Source organism: Vipera ursinii, assembly GCF_947247035.1.
Source record: "Vipera ursinii genome assembly, chromosome: 11".
Taxonomy (NCBI): Eukaryota; Metazoa; Chordata; class Lepidosauria; order Squamata; family Viperidae; genus Vipera; species Vipera ursinii.
This window is the reverse complement of record NC_139524.1, coordinates 11,451,209-11,473,602: the sequence shown is the minus strand read 5'-3', so window position 1 is coordinate 11,473,602 and position 22,394 is coordinate 11,451,209. Positions and strand designations below refer to the sequence as shown.

Here is a 22,394-nt window from a genome sequence, read left to right as displayed (position 1 = left end):
TGTCATAGTCACTGGCTCTGTGAGCAGAGAATTCTTCCACTACATCTGAGGAGCTTCAAATTGGAGGTGGTGGTCGTCTTAAAACAACTTGGGCTAAGCTGCCAGTAAGTTTAGCTGCTCTGAACCTGTTATAAATGATGCTCGTTTTACTTATGCCTCATGACGTTTTCCCTTCTCAAGAATATTCTTTAGGAGAAGGAGAGAGAAGACGAGATGAGAAGGGATTTGTTTTTGGTCTGTATTTTTCACGCCTGTGTGACAAATGGAAAGTGAGGTATCCTTTGGGGGAAGATGAAATAATACTTTCAAAGCAATAATTAAGCTATAGCTAAGAGCAGTGTGTTACTTTTGCAAGTCTCTTGCTGTTCCAAGGTTCTGTTGCAGTGGCAAACAATAACTAGCCACATGCTATTTCGGCAAAAGGAATACCCTGGAGAGGACAATATTTTAGACATTTGGTAGAAGTTTCCAATACACCTGGATACTTCAAGCCCAATGGCGTGTTTTCCCTTCCAATGGACAACTTCAAGTATGAGATTACGGTGAATTCTCTCAAGCAAACAAAACAGGTTTCAGATTTAATTAAGATCCTCACCCCTGGGGAGGGGGAGGAGAGGAGAGAAGATCCCAGTCTTTCCAGTCTATTTAACAGACCTTAATCCCAAGCATGATTGATTGATTGACAGTCAGTCCTCAACTCACGACCACCACTCAGCCCAAAATTTCTGTTGTTAAGCCAGGTGAGTTTTGCCCTCTCTTATGACCTTTCTCGCCACGGTTGTTAAGTGAATCACTGCAAGTTGATAAGTTACTAGCCCAGTTGTTGAGTGAAACCAGCTCACCCATTGACTCTGCTTGTCAGAAGGTCGCAAAAGGGGATCACCTGACTCCGGCATACAGCAACGGTCATAAAATATGAACCGGTTGCCAAGCGTCTGGATTTTGATCACCTGACTACAGAGGTGCTGCAAAGGTTGCATCCTGGTCTGATGGGTTAGGGTTGGGGTTTTAATATATCTTAACTACTGTTTTAACCTTGGGCATTTATTTAATTCGCTTTTAATTTTTGTATCCTGTTCTTGTATTTATTGCCCTGTCCACCGCCCTGAGTCCTTCGGGAGAAGGGCGGTATAAAAATGTAATAAATAAATAAATAAACTGTGACAAGTGGCCGTAACTTTTTTTCAGGGCCATTCTAACTCGGAAGGCTCACTAAACGAACTGTGTGGTGAGGCGAGGACTATCTGGACACAGCCACCTATCCCGCAGGAGTGATCTTTATGAGTAACAGGAATAACATTTGAAATTCTGCCCCTAAAAAAAGAACTCAACAGCCATGAAGCAATGCCTCTTATCTGAGGGCTATAAAAATAATCTCTATTTCTACACACCACATAGGCAGCTCTTGGGCCAGAGGTTCAAAGGTCAGGCCACCAAACCAAAAGCTGAGGCTCCAGACCAGAATTACCGGCCCAATAAATCTCCAGTCTCTCTGTGGGAGTAAACAGTTGCAGCTGGTGTTTTTCCCCCCCGCAAATATTTACTCAAAACGTCCGTCAATCCCCGTCCATCCGGGTCAAGAAATAATAGATATAGGCACAGGCTAACCTTTGCTGCTGTTTTCAGCTAGCGGTTCAAAGAGGTCAAAAGTGGCTGTGGCACCGTCTGACATGGTGAGGTACTTGCGAAGCCCGTAGGGATGTGGCGAACTTACTCTCCCCATCTTCCCGTAAAGGGCAGTCTGAATGTGCCCACTCTTTCCCCAGATCAAAGGTGGAATGTACCTAAAGAGAAAAACGGACATGCATTTATTTATTTATTTTATTATTGGGACTTAAATATGCCGCCCTATCTCCCGAAGGACTCAGGGCGGCTAACAACAATAACATACAATAAATACAGAAGTTAAGATAAAATTAAAATTAAAGGCCTCTCTGTACAATAAATTCAAATTAAAATTAAAATAAATTAAAAATTAAGAGTTAAAAAAATTAAAAACATAATTAAAATCAGTCCAGGTCAGCCTGGTGGAAAAGGAATGTTTTGAGGCCGCGGCGAAAGGACCGGAGATCTTGGGCCATCCGAAGATCATGGGGGAGCTGGTTCCACAGGGCTGGCGCTCCCACAGAAGGCCCTCCCCCTGGGGGTCGCAAGCCGACATTGTCTAGCCGACGGTACCCTGAGGAGGCCTTCTCTGTGTGAGCGTACTGGGCGATGGGAATTCGTTCCCGGCAGCAGATGGTCCTGCAGGTATCCCGGGCCTAAGCCATGTAGGGCTTTAAAGGTAAGTACCAGCACCTTAAATCTCACCCGGAGGGCAACCGGTAACCAATGCACCTCACGCAGGAAGGGTGTAATATGAGAGTATCGGGGTGCTCCCATCACTACCCGTGCAGCCGCACTCTGCACCAGCTGAAGCCTCCGGGTGGTCTTTAAGGGCAGCCCCATGTAGAGAGCATTGCAGTAATCTATGTAATGCATGCATTGAAACAAATACAAACATGTGCTTTTGCCTTAAGACACATCTTTAATTATAGTGCAAATACTTACATTTTCAAAGCAAGGTGGCGGGAGAAACCCCATACATAAAAAAAGTGCTTTTTTAAAAAAAATAATGAAAAAATAGTGGGGGGGGGAGAAAGGAAAAACCAAAGTACAAGATATCATTGTAATAATTCAGACATTATTTATAAAAGCAATATAAACAAACAAACAAATTAGCAGGCTGCCTCGGACACAAATGGTTACCTCTGTAAAAGCAACATAAACAAATAAAGATAGATCTTTAATTTACTAGCAGGCCACTTTGGACACAATTGTTAACCTCTAGGCAAGCAATATAAATAAAGATAGACCTTTTTTTTTTTAGCAAGCCATCGTGGACACAAATGTTTACCTAAGTTAATGTACAATCTAGATGGCTCAAATAAATAGCAGAGGTCACAGTTAAGAGCCAAAGGGCAACAGATGGCAAATCTGAGGACTGGGTATGATTTAGTGACCTTTGAAAAAGCACTTCCAAAAGCAGCATCTTTTAAGAGAGCAAACAACATTAGACTCATAGAGAAAGTGCCATAATTGGGGCTAAAACAGATGGCCCTTTATCTTAAAATTATGGTTCCAGATATACTAAAGGGGAAATGATAAAGAAGAGGAAATGAAGAGGTTAAAAATGGAGGGATATCGCTTTCAACAAGGCCATCTTGCCAGAAAAAGACCTGGCTAGCATTTCCAAACTATCAAAAAACAGGATTAGCATTCTTTTAGAGGCTAATTATTAAGACATACATACGAATGGCCCCATTGACCAAGCCAGGAGCCATTTTAGTCTAACGTTTTGCCTCTTACAGAGCTCAATCAAAAGCCTCTGGGATATTGATAAGTAAGGAGATGGAGATACCACATCCACATTCCCATTCTATCTGTAGAACATGTTTTAAAATGTTTCCACCCTTACTGCAGTACTGAGATGTTGAAAAGTTTCCACGAGTGGAAAGGGAAGACTCCTTTAGGCATTCTGTGATATTTGGAGTTACACAGACTCAAGCACTCAGAACACGGGGAACTCACCGTAGGCTACAGACGGAGGGGAAATGTATGAAAACTGCCATAGGCCTTGGCCTTTTGGAATTTCTTGCTAATTTTAAGGCTGAAAATTGAATAAATAGACATGCCAATTTGCACAGGACCAATCAGTCAACTGACCAAGCAATAGTACAATATTTCCAGGACTAATTTCTTGGCCCAGGGAGAAAAGGTTATCCAAAGCATATAACCTCTTAAATATCATATTAAGTTCTCCTTAGAGCAGGGGTAGGCAACCTCGGCTCTTTTATGACTCATGGACTTCAACTCCCAGAATTCCTAAAACAGCTGACTCAGGAATTCTGGGAGTTGAAGTCCATCAGTCATAAAAGAGCCGAGGTTGCCTATCCCTGCCTTAGAGCAATGCAAGGGTTTCCGGGGAACCTGAAGCACACGGGTGCTGGATTGGTGCATCTCACTGAAAGGATTACAAATTTTGCAGGTGGCGGGAACGTACACACATACATGCACACACACACACACACACACACACACACACCATACAGTTTTACCAGAAGATTGAAAACAGGGGCATCTGCAAAAGGGATAAATGATGGAGGTAGCATTATTCCATCTTTTCGGTACGTGGGTTGGGGACGGTGGCACATGTATACAAAACAGATGGGCCCTGAGTCACAACGATAAGATGTTGCTTTTGCCATCCACAAAAAGTGCTCCACATTGGATCGAATTTATGGGGCAGGGCAGTCGTGCGGGGGAACTTCCCTGGCCTTGCTGCAAAGGCAGAGCACTTCACGCAGTATAATGTTCTGTCAAATATTTAAACAGGGAACAGCTAGTCAGCACTGCTCAGGAACCTGAATGCAGCTTGTAAAGTAATTAGCATCCTCATTATCGGGAGGAAAAAGCTGAAATAAACACTTGTTACAGAAATGGCCCGAAACATTGTTATAGAAATGGCTTGAAACACTGTCATACAAATAGGAAGAAAAGGGTTGATTGTAACTTTTTTTGTTTTTATTTTCTTTTGCATTAAAAAAAAATCAGAAATCACTCTTTCGGCACCTCTTTTTTTTTTTTAACTTTCTTTCGTTTCTGTTTTACATTAGGGTAAACTTTAGTAAAATGTATGAAAGGGGAATAAAAGTTGAAAGAGTTGGAATATAGAAATGCTCAGTGGGTAATAGAGTGGCATAAATACAAAAAGGAATGAAAGAGCAGAGGACACCAGGAACAAAAAGAAGAAGAAAAAAAAGCCGGCCACTTAGCCAAGGAATTTGTGATGTCATGGAATCTTTGACTGCAATGAAGTTAAGGCAGCAGGATCACTAGGATTGTAATTCTATCCTGTTTGTAGAGACACTCATACATCTTTCACGTTCCATGCAGCGTCTAATCTGACTAGCAGTACATGCATGAAAGGTTATCAGCACAATTATTAAATGCTAATATTGGAAATTAAAAGTTTTTGGTTTTTTTTTAGCAGTTTGGCTAACTTCCCTTTCACCTCCCTAAGTTCTTTCAGAAATGAGATGTATTAAAAGTAACAGACAGAATGCATTTGAAATCCTTGTGATTAGTAACTCAGGAATGTATGCATTTAAAACTCTTTGATGAAAATATCCCCAAAGTCTTGTCGATTATTTGTTAATGAATGAATGACTGAACCTTTATTATCAAAGTACAACATGTACACAGTGAGACTGGCTGAGCCACCCTTCGTGCCCCGCCCCCCACAACTCACAGTGACAAACCCACCATCTTGTTACACCGTGCGAACTAATTACACAACACCCAAGTCAATCATACGTAGAGTTATTTCCCGTTCCGGAAATAATAACTCTACGTATATTAAACAAAGGCATCAAACTGCGGCTGCACAATTCTTTTCTTCTCACCATAATCCACTGGGAATGGTCCCTTTGGACCTCCTATTGCTTTTGATATAAAAACCAATAACCGTATAATATTACCGTTGACTTGGCTATTGTAAATGGTAGCGTTATTTTACATTAATTCTGGTTTTAGATTAGTGATGGTTCTAGAAGTCCATCGCTCTGTTCCTCTGGGCTCCATTTTGACCCATCAGGTTATTTTAACACATATATGTAACAACTGAGAACGGGATGAGAGTTGTCCCTATCATGCAAATTGCATTCAGCTCAAGCTTTCATTTTCATCAGATCCAAATGAAGCCGCAGGTATTTGGCATCAGTCCTCCAGCACAGAGCAAGACTGAATTGACAGTTGATTCACTGAAGAATGTTCCTGCCATTTGGCTTGCAATTAGGGGTGCCCTTGAATTTGCTACTGCTTCTGGAGATGCACATGTCCTCCATGACAAAATATTTTTTTATCTGGCTCACTTGCCAATAGGGTATCCCACCTAGAAAAGGGGGAGCTCGGCTTCAACTATCGTGGGGTGTAACCTCCCAGTTAGATTACTGCAGTGTGCCAGAGGTAAAAAATGCCTTTGAAGACTGTGAAGGATTTTGAGTCAGTTCAAACCAAAGCCCTCAAGTACTGCTACTTTTGTCAGATGCACCGGCTTCCAGCCTGTTTCTGGGTCCAGTTCAAAGTGCTATGTTGGATTTCACAGCATCTAAATGAAATTCCTGCCATATATATATATATATACTTGCTGATCAAACAGCTTCTCAGCTGTGTGCCATGACTGTGGAATATTCTTCCGAGAAGACACAGGAGACTTTTATGGAACAAACTGTAATTTGCCAGTTTATCACACTAAGCGATATACCATGGTTTACAAACCACAATGAGTTATTCATATGGCTTAGTTTACATTATGGCTTAGTTCAATGTATAAGCTAGCCTGTGTTACACTTTCATATAAAAATGTGGGTGCTCCATCACTGGAGGTTTTTTAAAAAGGAAGCTTTTAAGAAGAGATTGGACAGCCATTTGTCTGAAGTGGTATAGGGTTTCCTGCTTGTGCAGGGGGTTAGACTAGAAGACCTCCAAGGTCCCTTCCACCTCTGTTGTTCTATTCTGCTCTGCTCTATTCTGTTATTTTCTGTCCAGGCTAGTGTGTAATATGTACTCTTGTCTCATATCAAGAACCTCAATCCAGGTGGCTTCCAAAAAGTCAGTAGATCATGCTTGGAACCCCTTGTTTGGCACATCCCTATTATTCAAGTATCTTGCTAATTATGCTAAGGATATTCAGACCCTTACTGCATCCTGTTTGCAGTTTTATTACTTTTATGACCAGCATCAACTATTGTTGAATGAATTGGAGGAAACCCAGAACAAACAGCCGGTTTAATGTAATAACTGAGTGGGTGGAAAGCAAATCCAATCCCATCAACTGTGCCGTGAGAATGCTATTTTTTTCATGTGCCTATTTGAAAAACTTGACTGCTTCACAAGCTGATTTTATTAGAACTGAAAAGTACAGTTTGACCTACATGTGTTGCTATCCATTGGTTTAGATCAAGCTAGAAGAAATATGTAAAATCTCCTAAGCTTCAATAAGATCCTTGGAATTCCCACATGAAACACAGCAGTTAAAATTCCATGAATTCTGCACCAAGTTTAATCCCAGCGATTTTTTCCCCCTGTTCCACACTTTGTATTAGTTGTCATTTCTGAAGCTGTCGAATTGCAGGTGTTTTAAAAACTCCTAGAATTACTTTGTCTGTTAAAAGTCTTAGGTTTTTAAGCACAAACCCATTACAACGGATCCAGCTAATGAAAATAAAATATACAACATATTGCTGGCTGGGGGTTTTTTTCGTTGTTTTTTTTTTTTTTGCTAGCTCACAAGGAAAAGATTTAGCTAAATCTAAACCCGTCGGAGGGGACAGAAGTTTATAATGTCAGTTACTTGTATAATGTAGATATTGTTCAGGAACAAAATTGGTTCCTTGAAAAAAGATTTATGAGAAGCAGGTCTTCCAGATCTACGGATGAGCAAATGTCACACAATATTATGCCTTTACTTGTGGGTTAGGGTAGGAATTTTATGTTCAGTGTTCTGGCAAAGGACAGAACATGCTGACTTATAACTCATGATGTTATAAGAATCACTTGTTCCTGAGGATACAGAAATAGAAAAGTTAAAAAGTAATTGGTTCATTTCAGGAGAAAAAGGGAACCATACCAGGAAGGATTTTAGTTCTAAGGCATAATATACTACTAAAGGGAAACAAATTGTCACTAATTCTGCAGTTAATATAAACATCATGTAAAAATTAACTGTAATAATAATAGTAATAATAATAATAATAATGAAAACTGCAGATATTACGTGTAAAATTTATCTGTTTCCCCCCTCAAAAATGTTGAAGATGATGAGGTATGATGTTCTTTGGGAGGCACATACGTACACACAAAAGAGGGATGGGAAAGCACCAAATAGCTAGGAAATAAAGAGCCATTGAAACTAAACATTAAGAAAACATTAAGAAAACCAAGATCATGGCATCCGGCCCTCTCAATTCCTGGCAAATAGATGGGGAAGAAATGGAGGTAGTGACAGACTTTATTTTCCTGGGCTCCAAGATCACCGCAGACGGGGACTGCAGCCAAGAAATTAAAAGACGCTTGCTCCTGGGGAGGAAAGCCATGGCAAATCTAGACAGCACACTAAAAAGCAGAGACATCACCCTGCCAACAAAAGTGCGTATAGTCGAGGCTATGGTCTTCCCAGTTGCAATGTATGGCAGTGAAAGTTGGACCATAAGAAAGGCTGAGCGCCAAAGAATTGAGGCCTTTGAACTCTGGTGCTGGAGAAGACTCCTGCGAGTCCCTTGGACTGCAAGGAGATCAAACCGGTCAGTCCTAGAGGAGGTCAACCCTGACTGCTCTTTAGAAGGCCAGATCCTGAAGTTGAAACTCAAATACTTTGGCCACCTAATGAGAAGGACTCACTGGAGAAGAGCCTAATGCTGGGAAAGGTTGAGGGCAAGAGAAGAAGGGGACGACAAGAGAATGAGGTGGCTGGATGGAGTCACTGAAGCAGTAGGCATGGGCCTAAATGGACTCCAGAAGATGGTAGAGGACAGGAAGGCCTGGAGGAACGTTGTCCATGGGGTCACGATGGGTCGGACACGACTTCACAACTAACAACAACAAAGAGCCATTACAACAATTTTTTTTAAAAAAAGATAATATAACTAATTGGAGCAGTCCGGAAAGTAAAGAGGTAAGACAAGTACTGATATAGTACAAAAACCTGTAGAAGTATAATACAAAATCAGAGGTAAACGGCCTCTCTGAAGAACGGAGCCTTTCACTGTGGTTCAGTGTTCCATGAATTCAGACACAATAGCCAAAAAACAAGTTAGCATAAAGTGTGGGTTTGCAAATCGGCATCAGCCCAAAGAGCCAACGCTGCTTTCCTTTTACTTCTGAACACAGATGGGAGAGGGGAATAGGGTTCTTTTCATATTTGCATATGGTTATAATCCAAACTCAAAGGGTCCTGGAGGGACCTTTTCTTCACAAGGCACTCAGATTACCGTGGGGCAAAGGCAGTAATCAGACTATATTCTGCTGACGCAAAATAAAAGTGAAAACCTTCTTGATATCAGTAGTAAAACTAGATAATCCAATTACTAAACTTTCTCCAAAGAAAGCACTAGGCAGGCATTCATTGTCTGGCAATAAGAAACAGTGGATGGTTGCACAAGCTGGCTATGTATGCAGGGGGCTTTTGTTACTTGGAATTAAAACGTACAGCCTTATTCTCTTGCCATGCAATATTAAGTGGAATGAGTTTTAAAATGTCTGAAGAGGGCTGCTTGTTGAGGCTTAAATTCTAAACTGTGATGAATGGGAAATATTCAGAGGGAAAAAGCACCAACAGGTTTTTTTTTTCCAAAGGGGCACAGGGGAATAACAATTCAGGATATGAAAACATAAAACAGAAAGCACAAAATATTTGCACAAAATGTTGTAAAGGGTTGCATCTGAAAAGATCCAGAACATTTTTTAAATAACTGGTTAAGTTTTTGTTTTTAATTAATTACCCTTTTTTCCTTAAACTGCCATGGCAGCATTCATATCATAAGCATCTGAGTAATTCCCTAAGCGAAGCACTGCAAAATACTCGAAAACATGCACCGTAAGTGAACGTTATCATAAGGTTAAGACTAAATTAAGTCCTTGGAAGATCTTACAGAACCCATTTCAAAAAAAAAAAACCACTGTCAAATAGTAAGTAGTAATAGCAATAAGAAGGATTATTTGCAGCCATAACCTACATCACATCTATCCCCTTCCCCAAATAGTTCAAGGGCAGAATGTGAAATAGACAGGTGTTATTGACATATTTTCATAGCCATTCAGAAGGACAGGATGCAAAAAAAAAAAGAAAAACAGAGGCATGGCAACCGACTACAAAGGGAGTCTGAGATTACACAAGACTTCCTGAGGCAAACCAGTAATGCTCCTTCAAATATCCAAAACAAAACAATTTAGTCTATAATTAGACTGGCCGATTTAGTCCCTACCTGAATTTCAACTTCAGATATAGGACTCTCAGAAGTACTTTTTCCCCCCTTTTCTTCAAGAAGTGGTTTTGCAGCTTCTCTAATTCAACCACACCTTGATCCTGGCTGAATTGACGGTTTCAGATCTACAGGTAGACCTCACCTTACCACACGGCTCATTTGGTGAGCGTGCAGAGTTACAGTGGCATTGAACACAGCAACTTGGTGGAGCAGTGGGCTAATGCCTCCTTAAGTAACACCAGCTGCCTGCAATTAGTGCAGGTTCGAGTCCCACCAGGCTCAAGGTTGACTCAGCCTTCCATCCTTCCCAGGTAGGTAAAATGAGGACCCAGATTGTTGGGGGCAATTAAGCTGACTTTGTAATAATGCCGCTTGGGGTGGGTGTGAAAGCCCTAATAAGCAGGCATATACAGAGAATGAAGGCTACTGCTAAGCTTGTAAGCCGCCCTGAGTCTTTGGAGAAGGGCGGGATATAAATGGAATTTAAATTAAAAAAAAAAACTTAGGACCACTTATGACCTTTGCAGCATCCCCATGATCGCGTGACCAAAATTCAGAGGCTTGGCAGCCTTTTCATACTTGTGGCTGTCGCTGCGTCCCAAGATCGTGCGATTCCCCTTCTACAACTAACTTGGTGCTAACTTAACAGCTGCCCTGATTCACTTAGCAACGGTTTGAAGGAAGATCGTAAAATGGGGCAAAGCTCATTTAACAAATGTCTCGCTTAACCACCTGAGTTTTGGGCTCAATTGTGGCCGTTAAGTCGAGGATAATCTGTACAGAGGCAGGCTTGCTCTCCCTCCAGGATTCATAGACTTTTGTAAAGTAGGCGCTTTTAATGAAGCAAAGCAAGTTTCATGTAGTGTAGGAAGAGGTTCGTAAGGCAAGGCTTTCTTGATGGGAAGAGTCTAACCCAGGGGTACGCAACCTTGGCTCTTTTCTGACTTGTGGACTTCAACTCCGGATGGCACCTGACCTTCGCTCCTTCCGACGCGGTCTGAAGACCCATCTATTTGAACAAGCCGGCCTGGCCTGATGGGGGATGTGTTGGGGTTTTAATGGGGATTTTTATATTATTATTGATTGTTTTAGCTGGGCTACTATTTAATTCTTTTTAATTTTTGTATTCTGTATTTTTATATATGCCCTGTTCACCGCCCTGAGTCCCTCGGGAGAAGGGCGGTATACAAATATAATAAAACTAAACTAAACTCCCAGAATTCCTGAGCCAGCATGGTCTAACTACCAGATGAAGTTGCTTCCAGTTTTTGTACATTGCTTCCTCTTATCTCGTTAACCCTTAAATCACAAATAGCCAAATAGTTCCACGTATGGGTGGACTACTCACTCTTTGGTTAGGAGAGGGCACGATTTTATTAGGAAGCGGGCTAAAGGTGTGTCTTGGTATATGAGTTCAGGAGGAGCAGTTGGGCTCTTCAGATTCAGGCAACGAACAATAATGTAAAGAACAGCAGCGACAGCAGCCAATTTCACCCCATCAAACACCGCCGGCAGCTCAGGGGTTTCTATTAAGGAACTCATCTTGCTATCTGAAAAAGGAAAGGGGAAAAAAAAAACATGTTTGGAAAACAGATTTTTGGCAACCAAAATGTTACGAGGTACAATTGTCCTTTATTAAATTATCAAGTCGAAAAAAAGAAAAAAAAGCTTTCAAATCTAAGCCCACTCAACTCAAGGAGGCTTCATCCAGTTCAGCATCAGATGTTAAGATTCATGCGACTGAAGAAATTTCTCGATCTGGTATCAAAGGTATGATATCAAAGGTGTGAAAGCTGGATGAGCCTTGGTGGCGCAGTGGGCTAATGCCTCCTTAAGTAACACCAGCTGCCTGCAATTAGTGCAGGTTCGAGTCCCACCAGGCTCAAGGTTGACTCAGCCTTCCATCCTTCCCAGGTAGGTAAAATGAGGACCCAGATTGTTGGGGGCAATTAAGCTGACTTTGTAATAATGCCGCTTGGGGGGTGTATGAAAGCCCTAATAAGCAGGCATATATATATAGAATGAAGGCTATTGCTAAGCACATTGATTTGTGCTTTAGATTGTAAGCTGCCCTGAGTCTTCGGAGAAGGGCGGGATATAAATGGGATTAAAATGGAATAAATAAAATAAATAAAATGGGTGACTTTGGGCCAATCACCAGGAGACTGTGACTTCCAGTTCTGCCTTAAGACGTAAAAGCTGGCTGGGAGACTTTAGGCCACTCACTTTCTCTCAGCCCCACCCACTTCACAGGGCTGCTATTATGAGGAAAATAGGAAGAGGGAGGAGTATCAGGTATGTTCTTCACCTTGAGTTATTTATGAAAAATAATACATGTGGGATAAAAATAAATGAATCTATTTTACTGCCACATTTTCAAACGATACATTTCTTCAATCTAGTAGTACTACCCAGAACCCCACATTTCATTCTAGATTAAAACTGTGCCGTTTTCATTCCAAGAAAAATCTTTACTCCACTTGAAAATCTTTATTTGCTTATTATATTTCACTCGCTTACCAAGGAAAGGAGCCTTAACTCAAAGACAAATTCAATTAATTGTAGTTAAGATACGCCCAGTTGAGAAATTTAATGGGATGTGTCAGATGACCTTGAAGCAGCATGGGAAAGAGATGGTAGTCTCTTAGGAAACCATCAGACAAGAGAGGGTGGAGCCTCCAGTGGCTTATGGGTCCAACAAAGAAATTTAGGAAGGACCTTCCCTAACCGATCAAGCAGTTAAAAGAGCTGGCAGGAAATTTGTGCCGTTAAGACTTACAAAATTCTATGAACGGAATAGATTTAGTTCATCCAGTTGTATTTCCCCTCTGGTTGACCTGGGAGGATTGACATCTAATTTGCAAGTCTGCTGGACTTAACTGCTGGATCCCGAAGTTTCTTTCTCTGACTGTTAAGCCAACCTGGGGCTCCTGTCTCTCTTACCTGTTTTGTAGACAGCATCTCTCCCCCTCATCCCCCAAAGTCATGCACACGTTCCAGTTACAAAACGGTGCTAAATAAAATGCATGTAATCACTTACAAAAGGAAGGCCGTTTTGAATGGCTCAGAAATGGGTCTCTTCGGAGCAAATATATTGAATCACCTTCCTTTTCTCTAGTGGAGATATTAGTCACTCAGGCAATGACTGTGCATTGTACAGTAGCAACCTACATTTTTATCAATGTTCTCCAGGGGTTTTTTTATACAATGGCCACACCTCTTTGATAGTACTGTAGCTTATCAGTTTTATTTTATAACTAATAAACTATGTCTCATTTCAAACCTTAATAGTTTTTCCCCCCCAAAAAAAAACTTACAGCAAAGGATGATCCAGTGGGGGGGGGGAATGGAAAAAAGGATGTTTCACTTAGGACAGGGGTGTCAAACTTGCAACGTCATGTCACGTGACGTGTCATGACGTATCGTGACTTTTTCCCCATTGTCGGCAATCGGGTGGGTGCAGTTTTGCCATGACGCATCTGGCCCGCAAGCCGGCAGTTTGACACCCCTGCACTAGGATATCAAGTCTGTCTTTAAATGTGTAATCTGAATTACACTCTCTAATTTTGTAATCCTACTTCATATAGTATCCTGGCCCAAATTTTAACCAGAAGACTATAAGCAAGTAGAGGAAAGAAGCGGAGAGGGAATATTCCATTACTTCCTTATTTGCTTGGCTTGGTCCCTTCAGCAGGAACAATAGCTAGTTAATATATTATAATACTGTAGAAATAGTGCATTCCAAGCATACAAAACCCACCTGTGTAGTATGACACTTATTCTTAAGAACAGGAAACTCCAGACCATCTAAGCAAATATGAAGTCCAATTCAAAATTAGCCTACAAAACAAAAGCAGATTGTATATCACTTTACCGGCAACAGCAACTCACACAAGAAACAAGTCACAACAAAGCATAGGTATCCTACTTAAAACAAAAGCCATCTGCTATACTATGTTTAAGCTATTCCATACAAATCTATCAGACAGAAGCCACTTCAACTGCATCTACATCATGATTTATCCATGGGGAGAACAATGTGCATAAAATTTATCTTCATATTAATGCAAATCAATTTTATGATCACCTGCACAAAAATGAAACCAATGCACTTTCTATGAGATAGATATCAATCATCATAGTTTCATGTATCTACAAACCCAGCTAAAGTTGACACCAAGCTGGAGATAGCTAGCTAGCTAGCTAGACAGGCAGGTGTGTGTGTTTGTGTGTGTGTGTTGCATGAAGAACCTAGTAATCATCAACAATACTGTTTCCATAACGATCCTGTAAACATATTTATACTAATGGAACAAGCTCATAAATTGCTGTTAATGATAACAAGCAAGACAATCATACATAGAATACATATATCAATGAACTAGGAAGCCACATAAAGTGAATTCTTTCTGTAATATAAGTACTTCTATTTCATAATTGGTTTTTTTTTAAATGAGGTGATGTTTATAAATGATTCAGTTAGTTTGCCCAACTGCTGCTCCCCATTCTTTAAAGATTACAGTTTGTATATTTAGCCACAACCCTTTGTAGGTGTTGCGAATGACCTGAACAAAGCATAAACAGAAAGAAACTCTGAAAGGCAAATTTGATATACTTTACAACACAGGAAGTTCAAATGCATTATGTGCATGTTTTGCATATATTTCTGTGCGCACGCGCATGCATATAGAGTTAATGCACAACTTTAATACAGTAAATTAGTCATAAAGTAAAACAGAAAATCAGTAATGCTATCAAACAGCTATATGGTCTCCTGCTTGAGCAGGGGTTGGACTAGAACAGGGGTGTCAAACTCAATTTCATTGAGGGCCGCATTGGCATTGCGGTTGCCCTCAGGGGGCTGGGTGGGTATTGCCTGGGTGGGCGTGGCCTAATGGGTGGGCGTGGCTAGAGTGCGTGTGGCCTACTGGTTGGGCATGGCCAGCTCTACATCGTTGGCATCAAGGGTGCCTATGGGGGCCTGGGCAGGAGTGGGACAGATCTGAGGGTGTCTGGCAGAAGGAGGGTCTCTGGGCCAGGGCCAAGGCAGTGGGGGCCGTTCCCTCACTGTTTCCAGGATGGCTTCGCGGGCCGCATGAAACCACTTCGCGGGCCGGATGCGGCCCCCGGGCCTTGTGTTTGACATGTCTGGACTAGAATCTCCAAGATCTCCCTTCCAAACTATTATTCTATGTTTTAATATTATTATTTCAAGTTTTCATTTATGCTACATATTGATTCTTGGTACAAGTTTATTTGCAGCCACTCTTAGATATCCCAATGGCTTAATTTTGTATGAGGCAACTTCTTATTTTTACTACAATTACAAGAATTCTGGTAATCTGCCTTACTCATCCCATAACCTCTAGGTCATTCCTTTATTTCTTCTGAAAACTGCTAGCAGAGACAATCAGAGACAATTAACTTCCCCTTTAACATGCCAATTTCCTCACTTGAAAGAAAGTATTCTCATATGCAATCTGTATTTTACAGTTTAAAATACAATTTAAAAAAAATCATATTTCTGGACTTAGCTTTCTTAGTGCAAAGGAAAAACTTCATTCTACTAATCACCATGCCAAAAGCCAATCAAATCCTTTACAAATCTATTGTCTCAATTAAAAAAGCCATAGATGTATTAAACTTTATACCATTTTGTTAAATGGTCTGAAGAGCAACAAAAGAGAATGTTTTCAGTCATTTCAGACTTGGCACAAATTCCCCTATTTCATATAAACAAAGCAAACATCCCATAAAATCTGAAGAATGTTTTTAAAACAGCATTTTTAAAAAGACATCTAAGATTTGTTATATGACCAAAGTAAGAAATTCAAATCCATGCTTTTTCAACAAAATTGGGCATCCCATACGAGTAATTTGTCAAAAGAAAATATACATTGTTTTAAGTTCAAGAAAGGAATAAATTGAAATTGCAGATGGTTCACCAGAAAGTGTCAGAAAACAATGCCTATAGCTGAAATATAGTAGACAATATCAAGAAATGAAAAAAAAATCTACCAAAAGATATTGCAATATTTTGTGTTAAAAGCGATTTAGAAGGTTCTGAAAAATAAAATACTTGGCAGTTGAATTATTTCCTGACTTTGCCATAGCCGCTATTCTAGGTATCTTAATAATTATTAATAAATAAGTAGATCACCGGTGAGAATGTATGGTTATTGTTGGGTAAAAAAACTATTTGTTTTAAAAGCCAGGAATTACGGAAGAATACATGCAATTAATTCTGTGTCAATTGAATAGACAAAAACATGCACTTGAACTGCAGTTCATTTCTCTATTCTGATAGCAATTCCAAGGAATCATGATTCCAGGAATCATGATCAGGAAGAAATCAGGATTCATATCAGGACATAAAACCAAGCCATACAGCAACAATGATATTCAGTGCAAGACACCACAGGTATTTGCTTATCCAACCCAACAGAACTACTAAATTGCTAACACAATTAACTGCGGAGGAGGACCAAAGAGTTTTGTACCTGCAGGCAAGATGTATCTAGTCTAGGCCTCCTCACACATTAATTGGACTAACACACTTCATAAGCGATTGTGTAATTTTTTCCTGGCAAACTACTTAACATGACATTAAACAATCCAAATAAATAGCGAAGACCCCTAAAAAGCTATTAAAGAACAGACTGCACAACTCAGCTACATGAGATGGGAGAAGTACGTGTGACATAAGAATCAGAAGATATATAACTACCCGTTAAGGGGTCAAGTACAGTTGAAAAGGGAATAACTGTCAAAGAATTCTTGAAGCAAAAAACTTGGGTGAAGCCACTTTTCATCTTTGGGACGATGGCCAGAAAAACAGGGTGTAGATACATTGTTCTCTCCCCTCCCCACCTTTAACTCAAGAAATAATAGGAAACACGCAGTGCAGGAACCATTAACAATCATAGAGTTGGAAGTTTTTCAAAAGTCATCAAACTCCATCTCTGCTAATGCAGATAACTTACTCCTGCAGATTTGAAGCTTCAACATTATTTTTTTATTCTATTTATTCATCAATCGATTCTAGGCAATGGACATACTTAATAGCTCTTCCTGATGCCTCTTTATTTTCCCCACCACAACAACAACAACTCTGTGAGATGGGTTGGGCTAAGACAGAGTGGTTGGCTCCAAAGTCACCCAGCGAGCTTTCATGCCTAAGGCAGCACTACAATTCAGACTCTTGGTTTCTAGGCCAGCAGCTTAATCGCTATGCCAAACTGGCTCTAACTTCTCTACAAGGCCCGCTTCCAGCTTCCATTTAAAAAAAACCTACTGTATATAAAAAAAATCCCCACCATCTTCACAAACTACACAAATTGCCTTTTCTTTTAAAATAATAATAATAATAATCTATCAGCTTGTTCGCATCTAGAACTGAGAACACACCTGGTCTATCTACTCTGTAAAATTTAAAACTTTCTGCGGCCGTTTTGTGTTTCCCTTTTATTGTCTATGTATAGTGGAAAAAGCAAGGAGGGAGAAAGGGTTAGCACAGTGCCATGTATAAACCATGCCAGGAGAAAAGTGAGCCACAGCACACGAACCTCCCAAAGCAAGCCACTGGCATTCTAATACGAACAGCTTATAAAGTGACAAACAAGGGGATAAGGAGAGGGGGGGAAAAAGACTACACTGTTGGAAAACACCGCCCTTGAAGAGGAAAAAGTGAGAAGGTGAAAATAAATATGGCCTTTCATAACGGAGTCCCTGGAGGTCGGTTCATGTATGGGACCAAAGTGATAATCCAAAATCAATTCAACCTGAAAGAAATTTGGAAATCCCCTAAGAAAGGAAATTCAGGAAGAGAGAAAGGCGGGAGGCCGAGTGGAAGGTACCCTTGAAATCAAATCACTGTACAATAACTGTATTAGATGAAAGAGGAAACTGAAAGAGGAAATCCTCTGTTGCCATCACTGAATTCCTGGGCTGTTAAAAAAAAAGAAAGAAAACAAGCTAAGAAGGAGCCATTTCCTTTCCACCTTGGTGCAGCTGATACTTTTAAAGAAGTGCCCCCATTATATAGACATATGCTGCCGGCGGAACTCCGGGTCGCCCCCCCCCAACCTTCATTCGTTTCGCCGGGACCCTAAAAACCTGGCTATTTGAGCTGGCCGGCCTGGACTGAGGGGTTTTTAAGGTTTTAAATTCAATTTTAAAGTGTTGGGGCTATTAATTTAATTGTATTTTAATCTGTATATTGTATCTTTTTAATTTGCCCTGTAAACCGCCCTGAGTCCTTCGGGAAAAGGGCGGTATATAAATCGAATAAAATAAAATAAATAAATATTTCTATATGTTTCCCCACCCCACCCCCGTGCGGGCTTTATCGTTCTTTGCCTCTTTCTGGGGGAATTTAATCGTGGATATCTTCAAGATGCATCTTATTCTCTCCATACCTCCCAATTAAGATAGGAGAAACAATTAGGAGGGTTCCCCCGCCTTCATATCCTGCTCAGGAATTTTGTCAAGGAAGCGGACTAGGGTTGCAAACTAGATCCCAGATTAGAAGGATCTTCGGCTGATCCAGGAGAGCTCGTTGTAGACATGCCTCGCAACCTTCCGAGAAAGCCGGAAATGTAATCTCCTGTCTGCTGTCCAAGGCAAACCGACCTACCCATTTCTTTCCGGTAAGGTTTCTGTGGTTATTATTCCTTTGAGCAGGTCGAATCTCAAAAGCACCCAGGTTCTCAACCCAAGACTTACTTTTTGTATATGATTCAGTGCCACCCAGTTGTTTTTGACTACCAGCAACCCTGTAGATTCTCTCCCATGGTTATATTTTAGTTATTTTGTTTATTTAATTATATTTATATACCGCCCTTTCCCGAAGGACTCAGGGCGGTTGACAGGGTGATTAAAACAAAAAATACAAAAGTTAAAAACAGATTTTAAAAAAAAAATTATATCCGTCCCTGAACAAATAAAACCCCAGTTAAAATTAAAATTCTCAGCCTCAGTTATCACATTCAAAATGTCTTTAAAAAAAAACACGTTATGACTTCCTTGGACACATTTTACCCAAATCCCGACTTCAAATGCCCTTGAAATAAAATGGGGGATGGAAAAAAAAACACAAAACCACTCCCCTCCCACCATAAAGTCATTGAAGGGACCAAGCCCCCTCCCCCCCCAAATCCCATTTCACAAGTGCCCTTCGCGGGTCAGTTACATTCTCTCTTCCCCCCCCCAACCTACCTCGCAGGGTTGTTGTGAAGGTAAAAATAAGGGCCCCGCCCCCCCCCCCACTTGAGAGGCTCTGCGAGGAAGAGAAGCAGCCGCGTCCTGCCCAACTCAACGCAGGATGCAAATGGGCGAGAGAAAACTACAGGCAAGGGCGATGCCAAGGCAAGGCGTCCCAACGGGCAGGCTGAGGCATGATGGGAGTTGTAGTCCAGCCCGGCTGGAAGGACGCCAGAGGAAGGGAGGGGGGATAATGCAGCCGCATCCACGGGGACAAAAGGGAGGGGGGGGAGAAGGCGGCCCGCGGATGTAAAGGCGCCTCCGGAGCTCGAGCCTGGAGACCGACCGGCACCTGCCCTACCCCTCGGCCCCGCTGCTCGCCTCACCTGTGTAGGCCCGACGCCGGCGCTCCCGCCGATTCTCCACCGGATAACGACTCCCATCGAGACGCCCCCTCCGGCACGACCTTTCACACACCTTGCGCCGCCGTCGGCTCCTCCCACTCGCGGGCCGCCGCCTTGGTCACTCCATTGGCGGCGGCGCCTGCCACTCCCCGCCCCCGAGCGACAGGGGATTGGCTCCCGGATGCCGGCTGCGACGAATATTTTTTTTAAAAAAAAAAAAATGGGTGGAGGAGGAAGAAGAGGAGGACTTTCAGGCCGCGAGGGCGGCGCCGCTCCCCACAACGCCCCGCCCAGCCATGAGAAGAGGCGGCGAGCAATGGGGTCCTTGTGACGCAATTGGTTGGAGCGGGGAGTGACGGCGGGGAGGGGAAGAAGGAGGCGGAGGCCGAGAATGGGGCGGGGCTAAGTCACGTGTGCCGCAGAAGGCAGCCTCAGCTCGCCGCCTCAGGCTGCCATTTTGAGTCACCCTGCGGTTGAGGCGAAAGCGATCTTGATCGGGGAGAAGCTTCTTGGCCACAAACGCCTAAATCAGAATCCAGTTTATTCCGAAGGAAATTGGATTATTTGGGCTGGTAGCGAGCTTAGCCCGACTATTTGCTGGTTTGCTCCATTAGCTGCCATTCCGACGCATCCTTGTATGAAAAGGAGAAAACCAAGGTTTTACACCTAGGCAGGAAGAACCAAAGGGACAAGTACAGACTAGGCCAGGGGTAGGTAACCTTGGCTCTTTTATGACTCGTGGACTTCAACTCCCAGAATTCCTGAGCCAGCCGTGCTGGCTCAGGAATTCTAGGAGTTGTTAAAGGAATTCTGGGAGTTGAAGTCCACGTGTCATAAAAGAGCCAAGGTTGCCTACCCCTGGACTAGGCGAAACCTGGCCCAAAAACAGTAACAGAGAGGAACCTTGAGAGTCCTAGCAGACGATCACTGAAACACGAGCCAGCCGTGCAGCAGCCAAAAAAGCTAATACGATCCTTGGCTGCATAAACACAGGCATAGAATCAAAATCACGTGAAATGTTAGCACCGCTTTATAACGCCTTAGCAAGGCCACACCTGGAATATGGCATCCAGTTTTGGTCACCGCATCACAAAAAAAGATGCTGAGACTTTGGAAAAAGTGCAGAGATGAGCAACTAAGATGATTAAAGGCCTGGAGGAACGGCTGCGGGATAAGATAAGATAACCTTTATTGTCTTTTTTTTACTGTGGGCACAAAGACACGCATCAAAAATGAAATTTAGTGGCCCGCTCTCAAAGTGGAACACATACATGACACACCTAAACCATGCTATATACACATATGTATAGACCCACACCCCTACATATACATAACAAATATTAAATACTGTTCATCTTGAATATATAACAGAAAGAGGAAGCTTGAGAGTTCACAAGGTTAATGCTGTATGGAATGAAACTGGCTGAATCTGGATGTTCTGCTGCGGATACCACGAAGCCCCCTCCTCCCAGAAGGGAACAAGGAATACAGGTTGTGAAGAGGATGTGTGGTGTCCCAGATAATCTTATGGACCCAGCTCAAGCAACACTTCTGTGCTATGTCCTGGATGGGAGGGAGGGAACTGCCAATGAACTTTTTGGCCATCCTCATCAGTCTCTGCACCGCCTTCTCTGAAGCAGGGATGCTTCCAAACCAGACTGTGATACTCTTGATTGTTCCCCTGTAGAAAGTGGTCAGGACAGGGGAAGGAAGATGTGCTTTTCTCATGCGACGCAGAAAATGCAGGTGCTGCTGTGTCCGCTTCACCAGTTTCTCACTGTTGAGTGACCAAGCCAGCCTACTCATTAACTGCACACCCAGGAATTTGATGCTGATAATCATCTCCACAGGTGAATCATTAATGCACAGAGAAGTGCGGCTGTGCCTGCCTTTTCTGAAATCGACAATGATCTCTACTTTTTCCGGTATTTAAAACTAGGCTGTTTTCCTTACACTAGTTCACCAACCCCTCAACCTCCTTGCAGTACGCTTCCACCTTGTCATCATGAATAAGGCCCACTACTGTTGTATCACCTGTGAACTTTACAATATGGTTGGTGGCAAACCTAGCACAACAGTCATGGGTCAACAGGGTGAACCGCAATGGACTTAGGACGCAGCCCTGAGAACCTGTGCTCAAGAAAATGGTATTAGAGGTATTTGTTCCAACTTGCACAAATTGGGGCTTGTTGGTAAGAAAATCAAGAATCCAGTTGCACAGAGAAGTGTTTAAGCCTAAAAGGCCCAGTTTGTCTACTAGATGCTGGGGAATGATTGTGTTAAATGCCGAGCTGAAGTCGACAAGCAACAAATGCACATATTTCTTTCCTTTAAGCACTTCAGGCTCAGACGGACAACGGTAAAAATAGCATCCTCCATAGAGTGATTTGGTCAGTAGGCAAACTGAAGTGGGTCAAATGCTGGCAGGAGGCTGGATACAATAATGTCCTTTATCAGCTTCTCAAAGCATTTCATAATGGTGGATGTCAGTGCAACCGGACGGTAATCATTGAGGCCTGTAATTGTGCACTTTTTTGGCACTGGGAATGGCACGTTTAGAAATGGTCTGAAATGGTATAGGGCAGACATGTCAAACACAAGGCCCGGGGGCCGGATCCGGCCCGCGAAGTGGTTTCATGCGGCCCGCGAAGCCATCCTGGAAACAGTGAGGGAACGGCCCCCACTGCCTTGGCCCTGGCCCAGAGACCCTCCTTCTGCCAGAGACCCTCAGATCTGTCCCACTCCTGCCCAGGCCCCCATAGGCACC

The 22,394-nt window shown here is 42.2% G+C and overlaps 1 protein-coding gene across 3 annotated transcripts in view; it reads right to left on the bottom strand.

Moving 5' to 3' along the window:
• ABHD2 (abhydrolase domain containing 2, acylglycerol lipase) overlaps positions 1-22,394 on the bottom strand; it is a 203,139-nt gene that overhangs the window by 16,282 nt on the left and 164,463 nt on the right. Inside the window, exons 1-4 of one of the 3 annotated variants that reach the window (XM_083371365.1) lie at positions 19,610-19,715; positions 13,783-13,862; positions 11,371-11,572; positions 1,609-1,784 (exon numbers count right to left, since the gene is read on the bottom strand). In XM_083371365.1, the coding sequence (XP_083227491.1) occupies positions 1,609-1,784; positions 11,371-11,564 (370 nt within the window). In that variant the 5' untranslated portion in view covers positions 11,565-11,572; positions 13,783-13,862; positions 19,610-19,715. Of the gene's footprint in view, positions 1-1,608; positions 1,785-11,370; positions 11,573-13,782; positions 13,863-19,238; positions 19,329-19,609; positions 19,716-22,394 lie in introns of those variants that run through there. The other 2 variants (XM_083371366.1, XM_083371367.1) reach the window with 2 other exon arrangements.